This window comes from Heteronotia binoei, chromosome 1 (genome assembly GCF_032191835.1).
Source record: "Heteronotia binoei isolate CCM8104 ecotype False Entrance Well chromosome 1, APGP_CSIRO_Hbin_v1, whole genome shotgun sequence".
Taxonomy (NCBI): Eukaryota; Metazoa; Chordata; class Lepidosauria; order Squamata; family Gekkonidae; genus Heteronotia; species Heteronotia binoei.
The window spans coordinates 139589214-139606067 of record NC_083223.1 but is presented as its reverse complement, the minus strand read 5'-3'; the positions used below and the strand labels follow the sequence as shown (position 1 = coordinate 139606067).

Here is a 16854-nt window from a genome sequence, read left to right as displayed (position 1 = left end):
TGCCTCATCCTATTCAATGATACTCACTCCCAAGTAAGTGTTATAGGAATGTACTGTGATATAAGTGATGTAGGGCCTGCAGTCTCCAAAAGGCACTGGGATCTGTCTGGGGAGCCCCTTGAATCCAATGAAATTCTGCAGAGATATATGGTGAACCAAGCTTGCTCAAATGAACTGCAGAACCAAATCCCAAGACTAAAGGATTTAAGACTACTAGCCAATACAACCTTATTGGCTCTATAGTTTCTCCTCTTGGTTAGCTGGTCTTGCCTTTAGTTTCACAAATACAACAAAAACAAACCACAGCACCAAAACACTTTATTTCCTGTACATCTTCCAAGACTTCCCTTCAAAGTAAATGCTTACAATTAGGTCTGGATTCTGAATTCACAGGACCTCTTGGAAATAATAATTTCATTTTTATGGGAATAACATGAAAATAATGTAAAAAAGGATTGTCTTTTAAGACTATTTAATAGGGAATGGTTCTGATAGACATGTGTTACAAACGACTTGAGTCAGGGGAACTTAATGTCATTCAAGTAACATACAATTTGATCATTCTTCTTGCAGCACAGAAATTTCCTGCGCAAACCTGTCTACTGATTCAGATTGCTCTTATATAAAAGCTGAATTTTATTCTCAGACATAACATTAAACCTGACAGAACTTTTCAAAAAGAATGAACTGTCTGAAGGGGGGGGTGAGATATTTGCTTTATCTCTGGAATTGCTCTTCCTCTAAATGTGGCAATTTAGTTTAAATGTTGACCATTGCCCCCTGAGTTTTATTTTGAGATGTTCCAGAAGAAATGCTGTAAGTTTTTTTCTAGGCCAAATGTTATACAATACTGCTAAATGCCATATAACCAACTCATAGTATGTACATACCTCCTTTATATATGAATTAGAATGCTGAAGCTCCATTTCCCATTGTATATCAGGAATAATTCCATCGGCTTTAAAGAAATATCTCCTAATTAAGGAAATCCTTGACCAAAGTTCTCTTATTGGGAATATATGCATATAATTAGTCTTACCTGTGCATCACTATTCTCAAATTGCTCTTAAGCTGTGCCAGGTATAGCCCCAGAAGACACATGATGGCCAAAAGTTCTGACTAAACCACAGTCACAGTCAACTGTGCTATAACTGAAAAAGCTGAATTTGTAAAGACCTGCAATTGGGAAACCAACACCCATGTCATGACAATCATTTGGTGGGGTGGGGGGAAGTGTTCCATCCGAATGTTTTTTTTTAAAAACATTTGGATGGAACACTTCCCCCCACCCCACCAAATGATTGTCATGACATGGGTGTTGGTTTCCCAATAAAAAAAAACATTTGCAACAGTAAGGACAGAGGCAAATTTCATGCTGTGGACTATTAGAAAAAGGACCTGGGAAGAATGACAGCATCATAATGCCTTTGAATAAATTTATGATAGTTTCGAACACTGTACAGTTTTAGATATCCCATCTGAAAAGAATATCATACAGGTGATAAAAGTACAGAAGACAACAACTAAATTTATGAACCTTTCTGATAAGAAAATACTATAATTTAGGGATTTAGAAAAAAATGATGACCAGGGGGTGAGATGCACATGATGTAGTATAAAATTATGAGTGATATGGAGTAGAGAGGCCTCTTTTCCTCACCAGGTCATAAAATTAGAATTTGGGGTCACTCAATAAAAATGAAAGGCAGACATAGGGAATTAGTTTATGCAACATATAATGAACTTATGAAGTTCATTGCCACAGCAGGCAGTGATACCCATTAGCTTAAATGGCTTTAAAGAAGGCTGAAGGTCATGGAGGACATGTCAATCAATGGCTATTAGCCATAATGGCTTAGCAGAACCTTCCATGTTCACAGATAGGTTACCTCCAGATATCAGTTGCTGGGGTGGTAATCATGAGGTGGACAGTGGCTTTCATGCCTTGCCTGTGGGCTTTCTAGAGAGATCTGCTTGGCCAGTATGGGACTCAGGATTCTGGATTAGATGAACATTTGGTCTTAGTCAGTCATTTTCTTCTTATGAGCCTATTTCATCTTCCCTTTTTTCTTCCATTCCTGCACTTGAGCCAACTAGTTGGGCTTCCTGCATTGTCTCTTTCATCGGCATAGAAACTGTTATGTTTTCTCAGATGAACAGGAAAGAAAATAGGCCATGGGGGAAGCTATGCGAAAGGCCTAGATAAAGGAAAGTTAGTGTGCAGCAGAGAAGCTGGAAAGATGGGATAGGGAATATTTTAACATAGAACATATGATCAGAAGGGGCAGCATAGTGTCTATAAGAAGGGATTTTGAGGAATGGTGAATATATTTGGCAAAATGATTAGTTTTTGGCTCCATAAAAATAAAATTTCTTCCCACTCTTACAACACATTACAGGTAGTCAGGAAGGAAAAAAATAAATCTGATAAAGGACTCTTAAATAATTCCTTGCAGCAAAATATTTTGCTAACAAGCAAGTACAAATATCCTTCCCCTATATAAATAAGAATGAATGATTCCATGACTTTCTACATAGTAAAATAATTCAGCCTGACTTCAGTGATTACATTAAGCATAATAATATTTCCTGTTAGAAAGTCTAAATGGAATTATATTTTTTTAAAAACTCAACACATCTGTTAAAATTAAATCCTTTGACTGCAATAACTATTACACAGTCACCCCCCACCCTGCCAGCCTGCTTACAAGTCCTATGGAACTATTAAAAACCACATATAAAACAATTAGATTGTTCAGGACTAAGATTGCCATCTTTTCCACTGGATCTGCTCTGGTGCCTTGAACAGTAGCCTGATAACTAGACATTTAGGAAATGAAGCTTCTCCCAGCAAGAGGCTGTTACCATCATCTGCCTTTGTGCAAATCATTTGGTGGAAATTCAAATAGGCTGAAGGAAATGAAACCATCTTAACAGATCGATGCATTTTGGAAAAAGGAATTAGATTTACTCCTCCTTTCATGCAAAGGCAATCTGAGAGAATCCATGGCTTGTATCAAGGATAGCATGACGTTGCTTATGTCTTCGGGAACTCTCTAATCATCAGAAAAACCAAAATTATCTTTCTCCTCCCCAATTATGCCTTTTCTCAGAAATCCTGGAGCAGTTCACTATGGCTGCAAAGCTCCAAGTAGAGTGGGATTATGGATGCATTATATAGTTCAGGTCTGTTTTTATGCTGTGATTCCATGATTAAGCTATTTAAGGATGGCATTTGTATTGAACACAGAATTCAGCATTCTGCAGATCCCAGCTTCCAAGGGTGTTTTATTTTCTTTGTTTCTTTTATATAAAAAAGTCAAGTTTCCAGTCTTTGAAGGTGTGAAGATAAGTAAGGGATGGGGGAGATGTCTGATGAAATTTCAGGAACTTAAAGAAGGCTGGGGTGAGGTAAGATGAGTTGGATTTCCAATAGTTTGGGACAGAGCATCAGTGCTTCTCTGCTTCTCACTTTATTACACACCTTTATATATGTTTCCATTTTATCATTTTCCAAGGAACACGGTAGGCAAACTTTGCTATCTGATGTGAAAATTGCTTTCATGAAATACATTTTGTGGGTACACACTTACTAGCCGAGTAATTTCCAGCCGGGAAAAAATGGAAAATAGAGCAAAGTATGTTAACAGAACAGGCTCTCTCTTGAAATACCTACTGTGGCCTTTGGCATATAATGAAGAATTTATCAGCTAGAAACAGTCTCACTGCATAAAGTTAATTAGAAAAACCATTATATTTTCTATCAAGTTTCAGTTTTCAATCCAATTTTTGGACCACTGCCCACTACACTTTATAGCTAGACAAGACGTGCTTTGATTTTAAGAAAGTGGATGCTTTCCAATTGTATTTTTTCCTTTCCTTAACCAGCAAGGTGTTAGCTGAACGTAGACTGAGAATTCTCTGGAATGGATACTGGTACCCATGGTAAAAAGTCATCTGTTGTAGGATGGATAGATGGATGGATGGACGGACAGACGGATGAAAAGTTCCAGCATGGCTTCACTCTCACCTAATATCTTAGGTTGGCTATAAGTATTTCTAGGTCCAGCTGGGTCTTTATCTGGGCAACATCTAGTCTGTGTTGGTTCCCTGCATTTCCTTCTGTATTTGCCTCTTGCCCTCTCTCCTCTCTGTATCCAGCTCTTTGAGATTATTTCAGCTGTGACTCACTCAATCCAGTGAACAATAAAGACAGACCAATATGCTGAGTGTGACAGAGGTGCTTTCATTGCACATTTACTGATCTGAAAACAAATGCTTCAGAAAGCAGTAAACATGGTTTCAAATAATTTCCATTACACTTTGGAATGTCTGTCTCTATCCTTCCTACCTGGGAGCAGCCATTCACAAGCCCAAACTCTACCCTTCAAGCAAATTGTTCCCAGTAATGCTGGCCTCCGTCTCTATTCATGAACCTGGATCCAATCCAGCTGCATGTGGCCCATTGTCAACACAGAGACAGGCAACAGTCCAACTTATGCTCGCATCCTTCCCAGTTAGTACTTTAGGGTTGTGAAACTCAGACTAATCACATATTCTTGAAACGCTCAGTGGGTACATTTTTATTTATACAGATGTAAACATCATTTAGTGAGGAGCAGCAGATGTACCTCTTGCAAAAGCACCACACCAGGTCACATCTATGTACACCAAAAATTTGTACTCAAATTAGTACAAATATTTTAAGTCAATAAGTGTATATCAGAATACTTCATCGTTTCCTTCTCCTCACACATTTTTCTCTATAGGGTACAGACATAACTGAGGTCATAGTCAACAAGGGGGGGGGATAAACTTAACCTCTTCAACACAGTGTTATTTGCAAATCACTCCAAAAGTAACAATTTAATTTTAATTCTGAACAATATTTTAGAAATTAAGTATGGACCTCTGAAAAAAAAAACTCCATGGTGCCTACAGTGCTAACAGAGAAGAAATGTGTGTCTTCAAGTATATTTTAGCATTTTTGTTCTTTTTTTGCTGCTATTTGTTGATGTAATAGTACAAAGTGGTCCAGGAAAAAAAGTTACGGTCCCTGCTTTAAAAAGAACAGCATGTTATAAGGCAGTCTATAAAAGAACAAAAAGAAAGTAAAAGGTCAGTCTTTTAAGTCCCCCTATCAGCTTACATCAGCTATTTTTTTTTGCGGCAAACACAGAAGAACCATCACAACAAGCCAAAAGCCACATTTCCCAACATAACACTGAATAGCTCTCATCCTTTGCTCGCTCTGAAAAACCAGCACAATGTGGATTCAAAGAAAACAATTCCCATACCAAAGAGCCCCTATCCCACCCCCAACAATGTTTAAAGTTGATGCCCTTCTTTGGGCATGCAGAGGCTGTTCCAGCTGCAGTTCCTTCTTCACTCCCGGAATCCTTTGCACAGCTCTAACAGGCCTCCCCAACACTTCCTGGATTGGCCCTTAAGAGAAGGATTTTAACTTCTTCCTCTCTGTGGTCCACTGTTTTCATTTCAGGCGCTGAGTCACATTAGCCAGAGCTACTGCAAAGGCCTGCACCGCTGAAAATGGATACTGAAAGTCCAAAATGTAAGCATTTCCATCAATCCTCCCAAACTGCATGACCTGAAGAACAAGGTAGTGGGAGGAGAGTAAGAAAACAAGAGGGTAAAGATAAATGATAAATAAGAAAAAACAGAAGCTAAATGAGAAGTGGCCTATGTGAATTCTAACATTTTTGTTCACTCTACAAATTAGGCTGCATTCTAGGGTTGCCAAGTCCAACCCCAGAAATATCTGGGGGCTTTGGGGGTGGAGCCAGGAGACTTTGGGGGTGGAGCCAGGAGACATTGGGGGCGGAGCCAGAAGCAAGGGTGTGATAAGCAGAATTGAACTCCAAGGGAGTTCTGGCCATCACATTTAAAGGGACACTCCCCCCCCGCCACCACCACGAGAAAGGGGGCTCCCCTCACCCTCGCCGCTCCTGCCGGCCGTCCAGCTTCGTTGCCGCGGGGAGACAGAGGCGAAAGAACCTCACGCGCCCCTTTAGCGGCTTCCCGCCGGCCGCAAAAGTTTGCAGGGAGAAGAGCCTCGCGGCGGCGGCAGGGAGAGTAAACAATCTGCGTCTCCTTGGCAAAGGAACGCTCTCCTCTCTCTCTCCCCCCCCTTTCCTTCCTCGCGCTCCAGTCGCTGAGAGGAGGCAGCGCCGGCGGAAGGAGGCAAAAAAGAGAGCGATTTAGTAGGTGGGGCCGGGGAGCGCCTCGCGCCGCAGAGGCGAAGCTTGGTGAGGCGAGCGCCTTTTCCTGCGCGGTTTCTCCCCACCCCCCTTTTGCCATACCCCCTTCCAAACAGGGACGGGCTGCCGCTGTCTTCGCCTTCCCCTGTCCTTGTGAAGTCTTAGGAGAGGGGAAAGGGGGGCACCCTGGTGCCGTTTCCCCCCCTCCCCCCACTTCCATTTTTTGGGGGAGCGGGGGAAGAGGGTGGAAATCCTGGGTCCCCCGCCAGGGCGGGAGGGTTGGGAAGCCTACTGCATTCAGATACTATGACATTTTGTTGTTTGTTCAAACCATGGTTGCTCTCATTAGCCCACAAGAACTAACATTCTGGTTTGCTCATAAACCCCTGTTTGTCTGCTTCCTGTTTTTTCTCCACCTCCCGGCTGGAAGGATATCCTCCCTGTGATGCTTTTTTGCAGCCAGGAATCCAGAAGGGACAATACTATTCTTGTTGACATGTTGGTAAAATGTGGTTTGGATCTGTTAGGTGGATCTGTAACTGGTTGACAGATCACACCCAGAGAGTGCTTGGAGAAGAGTGACGCGGAGTACCTCAAGGATCTGCTATGGGGCCTGTTTTGTTCAACATCTTTATAAATGATTTGGATGAAGGAATAGATGGAATGCTTATTAAATCTGCAAATGATACTAAATTGGGAGGGGTTGCAAATACAGTAGAAGACAGACAGGATACAGGATGATCTTGAAAGGCTGGAAAACTGGGCTAAAACAAATAAAATGACATTTAATGGGGATAAATATAAAGTTCTGCATTTAGGTAGGAAAATCCAATGCATCGTTATAGGATGGGGACACTTGGCAGTAGTTTGTACGAAAAGTATCTAGGAGTCTTAGCGGACCGTACACTGAACATGAATCAGCAGTGTGATGCAGTGGCTAAAAAGGAAAATGCAATTTTGGGCTGTATCAACAGAAGTATAGTGTCCAGATCAAGTGATGTGACAGTACTGCTTTACTCTGCTCTGGTAAGACCTCACCTGGAGTATTGTGTTCAGTTTTGGGCACCACATTTTAAGAACGATATAGACAAACTGGAACGGGTCCAGAGGAGGGCAACAAAGATGGTGAGGGGTCTGGAGTCCAAGTCCTATGAAGAAAGATTGAAGGAGCTGGGGATGTTTAGCCTGGAGAGGAGGTGGCTGAGAGGAGATATGATTACAATCTTCAAGTGTTTGAAGGGCTGTCATATAGAGGATGGTGCAGAATTGTTTTCTGTTGCCCCGGAAGGTTGGACCAGAACCAATGGGTTGAAATTTAATCAAAAGAGTTTCTGGCTAAACATTAAGAAGAACTGTATGACAGAGTGGTTCCTCAGTGGAACAGGCTTCCTCGGGAGGTGCTGGGTTCTCCTTTCTTGGAGATTTCAAAACAGAGGCTAGATGGCCATCTGACAGCAATGCTGATTCTATGAATTAGACAGATCATGAGAAGGAGGGCAGGAAGGGTTGCATCAGTGCTTAGTTCTTGTGATCCTTTCTTACATGCCCAGGAAAATGCTGATTGCCGCTTTGGGGTCAGTTGCTAATTTTTCTCCAGGCCAGTTTGGCAAGGGATCCTGAAGGTTTTTGCCAGCTTCTGGGCATGGAGCAGGACTCACTGGGTATGTATGTGTGTGGGGGAGGTATTTGTGAGTTTCCTGCATTGTGCAGTGGGTTGGACTAGATGACCCTGGATGTTCCTACCAACTCTATGAATATATGATTCTAATGTTAATAACAACCCCCCACCACCAATGATTTGTGAATTCACAAAACTACCATTAATACAAACCATGGTTAACAAACCAGCTACAACCCTTATTGTGAGATTCTGGTTTCATGTAAACTAGCAAACACCAGTTTGTTGGACTGTTTGCATTTCACTGCCCAAGGAAGGGCAGCTGGCTAAGTTTTGCAAAATCTTTCTATATGATTTCTCCTAAATATTACCTTTACAATGCAGTAAGTCCTCTGCAGGCCTCGGATTCAGCGGGAACTCACAGGAGCACAGCTCCTGAACCTTGCTGAGAGTTCCATCTCCTTCCCACCTTGTTCATTGAATAGTAGATGCAGCTGCATAACAATCCCTGGATGAGTTCCACCATCTATTTTTCTACAAAACGACCTCTGGTCCTATGTATCTTTGTGTGTGAAGTGCTGTCAAGTCACAGCTGATTTATGGTGACCCCAGCAAGGGATTTTCAAGTTAAATGAGAAAAAGACATGGTTTGACATTGCCTTCCTCTGAAGAGTCTTTCTTGGTGGTCTCCCTTCCAAGTACCAACCCCTGCCCAGCTTCTGAGATGTGAAACATGGAACTGGAGTCACTGGGGATGTATGTGTGTTTGGGGGGAAGTATTTGTGAAGCTCCTGAATTGTGCAGGTGGTTGAACTAGAGTTGGGAGTGAGCAGTGAAGTGGCCAAGTTTGCGGATGACACTAAATTGTTCCGGGTGGTGAGAAGCAGAGAGGATTGTGAGGAACTCCAAAGGGATCTGTTGAGGCTGGGTGAGTGGGCGTCAACGTGGCAGATGCGGTTCAATGTGGCCAAGTGCAAAGTAATGCCCATTGGGGCCAAGAATCCCAGCTACAAATACAAGTTGATGGGGTGTGAACTGGCAGAGACTGACCAAGAGAGAGATCTTGGGGTCGTGGTAGATAACTCACTGAAAATGTCAAGACAGTGTGCGTTTGCAGTAAATAAAGGCCAACGGCATGCTGGGAATTATTAGGAAGGGAATTGAAAACAAATCAGCCAGTATCATAATGCCCCTGTATAAATCGATGGTGCGGTCTCATTTGGAGTACTGTGTGCAGTTCTGGTTGCCGCACCTCAAAAAGAATATTATAGCATTGGAGAAAGTCCAGAAAAGGGCAACTAGAATGATTAAAGGGCTGGAACACTTTCCCTATGAAGAAAGGTTGAAACGCTTGGGACTCTTTAGCTTGGAGAAACGTCGACTGTGGGGTGACATGATAGAGGTTTACAAGATAATGCATGGGATGGAGAAAGTAGAGAAAGTACTTTTCTCCCTTTTTCACAATACAAGGACTCGTGGGCATTCGATGAAATTGCTGAGCAGACAGGTTAAAACGGATAAAAGGAAGTACTTCTTCACCCAAAGGGTGATTAACATGTGGAATTCACTGCCACAGGAAGTGGCGGCGGCCGCAAGCATAGCCACCTTCAAGAGGGGTTTAGATAAAAATATGGATCAGAGGTCCATCAGTGGCTATTAACCACAGTGTGTGTGTGTGTGTGTGTGTATAATTTTTTTTTGCCACTGTGTGACACAGAGTGTTGGACTGGATGGGCCATTGGCCTGATCTAACATGGCTTCTCTTATGTTCTTATGAACTAGATGACTCTGTAGGTTCCTTCCAGCTCTATGATTCTATGTGATCAGGCTATACCAGGGGTGGCCAAACTGGCTCAGGAACCACATGTGGCTCTTTCACACATATTGTCTGGCTCTCAAAGTCCCTACTGTCCCATTGCCCCTGTTGGAGAAGGCATTTGTCTCTTTAAATCGCTTTTCCAAGCCAAGCCAGCTGGAGGCTTGGATAATGCATTTAAAGTTAAAGTTGCTTTCTTTCCACCTCTTCCTTCTTCCTCCCTTCCCATCTATTCGCCTTCCTTCCTTCCTTCCTTCTGGCTCTCAAACATCTGACATTTATTCTATGCAGCTTTTATGCTAAGCAAGTTTGGCCACCCCTAGGCTATACCATGCTGCCTTCCCACCCAGTGTCCACTAATATTGATAAATAATAGCCAAGGTTTCCGGATCCCTAATTTTCTCCCTAAGCACACTATACTGTTACTTGGTTTTCTCATGAGGTGTGACTAGTTAGTTGCCATATTATTGTTGCATTTCACCTCAGGGCCCACTGGGTGTTTCTCACATTCTGTCATGTGTGGAGAAATGTGGCTCTATAGAGATCTGAGTTTAACATAAGCCACAGAAAGTTTCATTTTTCTGTATTTATTATATTTGCATAGGTTTATATGTCTATACACATGGCAATATCAAACACTCCCATGATCTGCCACATCTGCTCTGAGGTGGAGAAATCAAAATGCTAAGAAATCAGACCCAAGCCTTTTTTTCTGGAAAAGGATATCTTTGGGGCCATATCACAAACCTTTCATGTGCAGTGAATTTGCATGTCAAACAAGGAACCTCTACATATACTGCACTCAGTATTTCAGCAGGTGACACACAGAAGAAGATATACAAATGCTATACAAATAATCATGAAAGAAACACATTCCTAAAAACTGTTGCGAACATAGCAATATTAGGGTAGTGCGGTTATGGATCAGGTTGAAAGATTGCATGTATTATCCAACCACCTTTAGCCTCTCCAAATCCCATTTACTTTACTTTCTTCCTCCTCATCTTGGTTTGTCATATGTGACTTTTACTAACCCTTGTTAATAAGAATGAGGCAGCATTTCAAAGTCTTCCTGAAGAACCCTGATTAAACAAGAATTCTGAAGGAGTGTTTTTAATCAGGGTAAACATGACCATACATTATAATGAATCAAAGCTGAGGGGAATTTTGCACATGAGAGAGGAGGGCAGATAAAAAGCCCTCTGCAAGATTATATAGATGAAAACAGTTGAAAAAATCATATGAAACTGCTTTGGACTCATATGAGAGAAAACCCACACCTCCAATACAAGGAGTCTTGGATTTCCTACTTGTTGGCTTACCTGTCTTCCTTCCAGCTCAATCTGAAAGTTTTTTGCAGACTCTTGAGTCACACGCCCTCCAAAGTCCAGCTGATAGACTTGAGTTGCCTCATTCCACAAGGGCTGCTTATTGGCCATCACATACACAAAGCCTTGGTTTCCTAGCCGTCCATCCTCTTTTTCATTTGCTTTCCGGCATTTGAATTCATCCAGTTCACTGGCTGTCCTCAAATTCCTTTTGGTTTTCCACCCCTTTTTACTGCCCTGGCTCTGGTTCATCAGTTCATCCCCACTAATAAATAGCTCAGGCTCACTCTCTGAGCTGTCCTGAAACTCATTCATCTTGTTCAATTTTTTTGACTTCAGCTGGTCTTTCTGACTTTTGACTTTCTTCTTCTCCCTGCCCAGTCTAGGGCTAGATATCAGTGTGTTGAAGTCAGTCAGTGTTGTCCTTGCCTCTTTTTTGACTTTACCCTCTGTGATAGCCTGCATGTTTCCTTCATCTGCTCGGCTATCTAAGCGCTTTCGATTCTTCTTCCCAAATTTGTCTGTCCGCTGAGGAACAGGGCTTTCTGTCAGGGAAAGTACTTCTTGGAAGTTGTCTGTGGTTTCCACCATTACATCCGTACCCACATGACCTTGAGTCTCTGTGGGTGGTGGGGACATCACAGGTTTCTCCACCACCATTAGTGACTTGGGGGGCAGAGTGCCTTGGGTACTCTGTGCAGCAGGTGGGCATGTGCTGTAGGAATTCCATGGATGCAAGGCCATTGGTGGCAGCTGTAAACTCGAGCAAGTGCTATTTCCAGGGTACATGGGGGGCAAGGAGCAATAAGTCAGATTAGAAGAATAACCTGGCTGAAGCACAACTGTTGGCTCCTGTTGTGCAATCTGGGTTGGGGCCAGAGCTTCTTTGGGAGAACAGGGGACCTGCATTCCTTGGAGAGGAGGGGGTGGAGGAGGAATACTGTAACTCCCCGCGTATGATGCTCCAACCCCATAACTCATCTGGAAAGTGGCAGTGGGACTGGTTGGAGACTTGGGTGAAACAAAGGGCGCTCGTGATATATCCAGGTGCTGAGTTTGACCAATGACTAGAGGGGCCGGTTTAACAGGGTTAGACAAAGTACTCTGAGCTGTCCTTTCCTGAGGAACCCATATTTCCTCAGTCATCATAGGTTCCCATTGGTAGGGGGGTGGTCTTTTTACTCCAATACCTGGCTCTGCCATGGCTATAGGGATGTGGCGTATTGATTTCTCTACAGGGCAGTGCTGAGAAAGAGTCTCATCCTCCATGAAGGCAGAGTTTACATAATCTGTCCGTTCACGAGAGTTGTCAGGTGGGCTCAGCAAATTGTAAGAGGACTGAGAGGCCAAAGGCGAAGTGCTGACTGAGTGTGCAATGACAGAGCTATGCTGAGAGCTGCTTCCTGTTGCTATGTCCGGCCTCAAGCTGCTGATGGTGGAGGCGCTGCTGTTAGTGTTGGCACTACTAATATTCCCACTTCCAGTATTCGTGCTGCTGCTGCTGCCGCCAGCACTGCTGCTGTTGCTGCACTGACTGCAGGTGTAGAGTGCTGTTGGCACCCGCTGCTGGTACTGGGCTGCCACAACATTGCTTTTCAGTTTTGGTGGGAGCTGTAGAGTGGCTCTTTGGTTGTCAACCAGCTGAGCCATCTTCAGTGCTGCCTCTCTGCTGTTCCTCCGCAGAGTAGCATGGATGATGCTGTTGTCCAACCTCTGTGTGATGCCACGGCCTTGAGCTAGCTGGGCTGCAATTTCTGGATAAGGTGGTGGATCCCCTGTTGGGATGGAGTAGCGTGGAACTGTGAGCCTGTTCAGCGTAGCACTGGTACAGGGCTGCTGAATCTTCTTCTCTGATGAAGTTATCCTTAAAGTGGCAGAACTACCAGGCCCTTGCAGGGTATATGAGTTCTGAGCACACAGTATCCGTGTCCGAGGTCGGCACACCTCTTCAACATTCCCACTGCTATCAAAAGTAGTTATTCTCTCATATCCAAGAGGGGGTTGATAATGCCCAGCTGAATAAAGGGGGAAATCTCCCTTTTTCAAACAGAGGTCTATGGGAGGCTGTGGGGGTATAGGAGGAGGAGGAGGTGCTGTGGTAGGAGCTGCTGGTATGGTTCCAGGGTATGGTGGGGGTGGATTCATTTTGTTCATCTGAATTTCTTGAGCAGTGCTGAAGATGGCAGCTTCTCCTTCAGACACCTGTGGAACTGGTCTCAATGTTTTTGCTTTCTGAAGGTGTTCATGTTCTCTGTCCCCATCTCTGTGATCCACTATTGCCATCTGAATGGCACCCTGAGGTGGCAGGGATAACTGTGGGGGTGCCTGAATGATACGCCCCATTTCTACTCCTCCAAAGATGACTTGGCCTGGGTTGGAGTATCTGCTTGGAATTGGATAATGGACTGCATTATCTGTTGTATGCTCTGCGGCTGCCACTGCTGTTGTCTGATTGGCAAGGACATCCAACTGCACATTCTGATTGGCCAACAAAGACTGAACCAACCCTATGCTCTGAGTTGGTGACATTGCTTGCGCAGAACTGTGAATAGGAGCAATTGGGATGTTTACGGTGCAAGGTGGGTTGTTCTCAGGAACTCCAGACGCTCCAGTCACTATAATAAGTACAAAAACACACAGTATTATAGTTTTCCACTACAAAAGATACAGCACCTTCATTTCCCCCCTTCTCTATGGCATACAAAATACATTTTAAGGTATTTTGGAAATCTGTTGATCCACTATTTAGGTCAATGTTATTTATTTAGGTTTTGATCATGTTCTGTGGACTGGTGAACACAAAATTCTGCCCCCCCTGCAACGTGCAGCTAACGAATTAGGAGCCAGCCTCCTCCACAAAGCCTGTGCCCTCCTTAAAAGAAACCCACCTCCACACCATCCCCTTCTGTTCTCTTATTCCCATGGTTTTAGATCCTGGCTTAAGAGAAAACTTGGTTAACATTCTCATGACTCAGAGGGCTACAACCAGGTAAACCTCACCTGGAAGATCATCTTCATCTTCACTGAAAACATTGGGGTTGAAAACAGGCAGATTTATATAGTCCATAGAAATCTTCCGTACTTCTGGAAGATATATAGTCATCTGCCTGGGTTGGAGATGCAGCAAGCTAGTTTTATAGATGACTGCAGAAAAAGATTTTTAAAAGGGAAGAGAGACAATATTATGCAGAAAAGATAAAAGACAGTCCCAATGTTATCAAAGGAACCAACCAATTAGTCCTGTTTTAAAGCCCTCTACAAGGACTGCACTTCCATGCAGAAAATCTTGTGTAATATTTGAATGGCTCAATGTAATACTCAGGCACAAATGTATGGTATTGCATGCACCCGCAGCACACATGTGCAAACAAATTAACCAAGTTATTTTCTTCAAGGTTTGTTTGGTTTTGTTTCCACCGGGGCAGATTGCCCTCCAGAGAATCAGCTGTGTGTGTGTATGGACGCAATCTATTAGGGAAATGTTATGGCACTGATAAAATAGCCAGAAGGCACATGAAGCTACCCCACTGTTGAAGTTAAGTGAGTCTGGCTCTGGAAACTGCTTGGATGGGAGACTGCCTAGGAACTGTATTTATTTAATAAATTTCTATCCAACAACCCTAACCCATATGGGTAAAAGACACTTTTTACAACATCATCAATAAGTAATGCAATATTTGAGTATCTCTATGAAAGGACTATAGGATTGGATCCACAAGAGTTCTCAAAGGCACAAGGATTTCTTTCTGTGGAACACAACTGTCTCACCTCCACCTTCTTGTGTCAGATCAAAATGCCCTTCTGAAATTATGTTCCTGGGGGGCAGTGTTTTGTGGAGCATATCTGATTGCTACTGGGGGGGGTGGGTGAGAATGTCATGTTCTACAGACAGAAATCTTTGCACCAACAAAAAAAAATTCAGGTGAACCCAAATCATTGTGTCTAAAATGAATGAATAACCAATCTCAGGCTCTACTAAAATCAAAAGGTAATAACTTCTATGTATGAGGAAGCCATTAAGAGTTGATTGCACTATTGATGAGGTGAAGCAGTCCTTTTAACAGTCTGATACACTATCTTCTAGAAAACCTTTGCATTAATTTGAATGAACCTTTGAAAAGAATTTACAAGACAACTCATCAGGGAAAGTCTAATCATGTTGACAACCGTATAAATCACGGTTCTGGGAGCTCCTATACCATCCAGAAATGTCAACAGAAGTCAGATCACCATGCAATCAATCAATAGGAGTCAGGTGATGGACAGTAGATCTTGCCATCTTTCTGAAGTTGTGGGATAGAAACTTTTATTTTAAACAGTGCAGAGTTTTTGATTTATTATTCCATCTCAGAATCAAATGTATAGTTTAGATTTTTATTGATGTTGGTTTCCGGTCAGAAAAGTACTAAAGTGAAAAGAATCTTTAGGCTTAGTTTTTACCTGCGCCAAGATTTGTTGGCAGGAAAGCAGCCAAGCCCACAATTTTGAATTTGGTTCCCCAGATATTTGATGTGACCTGAGCAAGGTAATTGTGCTGTAAACAAAGGAAAATAAGAAGACAGAATAAATAATAGCCACTTATACAGCTTTATAGCATTTCAGAGTCTTCAAAGAGCCCCAAATATATGATTTTAGGAATCAACATCATAAGGTTGGTTAGTACTATTATCTATACACTGAAGAAGCTGACACTACTGAGGGAAAGTAGCTTGCCCTAGGTCCCCACAGTGAGTTCACAGCAGCTGTTGAGATTTGACTCAGAAACGTCCGGCTTGGCAGCTCAAGCTCATAACCATTAGGTTACACTATAGCCTAATTTCTTTGGTTAATACAATCTTTTTGCAGAACCCTAACAAGACTGCAAGTGCTGGCCTGTATGAAGACATCACATTTGACATAAAAATAATAGGCATGACTGTCAGCTGAGTGTGAGTTGAGCAGGGTATCTTCTGGATTGTTAAGAAACACTAAGTAACACATACAGAAACTTCAGAAAGATATATGTGTGTGTTCAGCTAGGGTGTCTACCTATGGCTTCACTTGTGCTTACAGTCCTCGCTTAGATCAAACAGCTGAGATTGATGAAACTCTCATATACTTTCTAGCATCAGGGCCACCTTGGGTGTCCCAGTTTTTGTCACTGCTCACCTAGATTGAATTTTTGTTTTCTAATAAATGTCATCAGTTTCAGCAATACAAACTATGACAATACAAATGTTGTGTCTTGCATTTCAGTCCTGAAGTTACAACACAGTGAACGCTACAAAGGTGATCAGTGGAAGTCCACTGGTCCCCGGACGTAGCTCGCAAATACGCTCCGCCAATCAAGATCTGTGGCGGGAAGTTTAACTGGCCAGGATTGGACCTGGCCAGGCTGAGGGTTGTTCCGGGGTATGTATATAATCGGGACCCGGCCCGCGTTTCCCTCTCTTGTAATGTACTCGCTAAAGCATGTTGCCTTCAACACGTCTCATCACTCAGTACATTACAACAAATTAACAGAATTGTTAACATAATACAATACTGAATATGACGGCTGCGCAGACCTACATTGCAAACTGCATGAATGTCCCATCAGCTCTCAGTCTCAGCAACCACATTCAGTTCAAACTCATTCCATGTTTTTATGCATTGATTTTGAAAACTGAAAGGAAACACTGCACCAGCCTTTGCTCTTATCAGGGTTTGTCAACTTCTGTATTGAGAGGGAGCATTCCAGAAAGCATGTTCTGACACATGATCTGACCTCCTGGTCAGGTTTTATAATAAAATTACTATCATCTAGAAGTAAGCATCTTATAGGTATGGAGCACATGCATTCAGACAGAATGTTATTGACTAGAAGAGGCTTGAGGAAGTAACACGCTTCCTGCA

At 42.8% G+C, this 16854-nt stretch overlaps 1 protein-coding gene across 1 annotated transcript in view; it reads right to left on the bottom strand.

Moving 5' to 3' along the window:
* Positions 1-4556: 4556 nt before the first annotated feature.
* Positions 4557-16854, bottom strand: part of TULP4 (TUB like protein 4) — a 190176-nt gene continuing 177878 nt past the window's right edge. The window contains exons 12-15 of the mRNA XM_060241535.1: positions 15421-15514; positions 13981-14124; positions 10975-13595; positions 4557-5608 (exon numbers count right to left, since the gene is read on the bottom strand). Coding sequence (XP_060097518.1) covers positions 5492-5608; positions 10975-13595; positions 13981-14124; positions 15421-15514 — 2976 coding nt within the window. The 3' untranslated portion in view covers positions 4557-5491. The remainder of the gene's footprint in view (positions 5609-10974; positions 13596-13980; positions 14125-15420; positions 15515-16854) is intronic.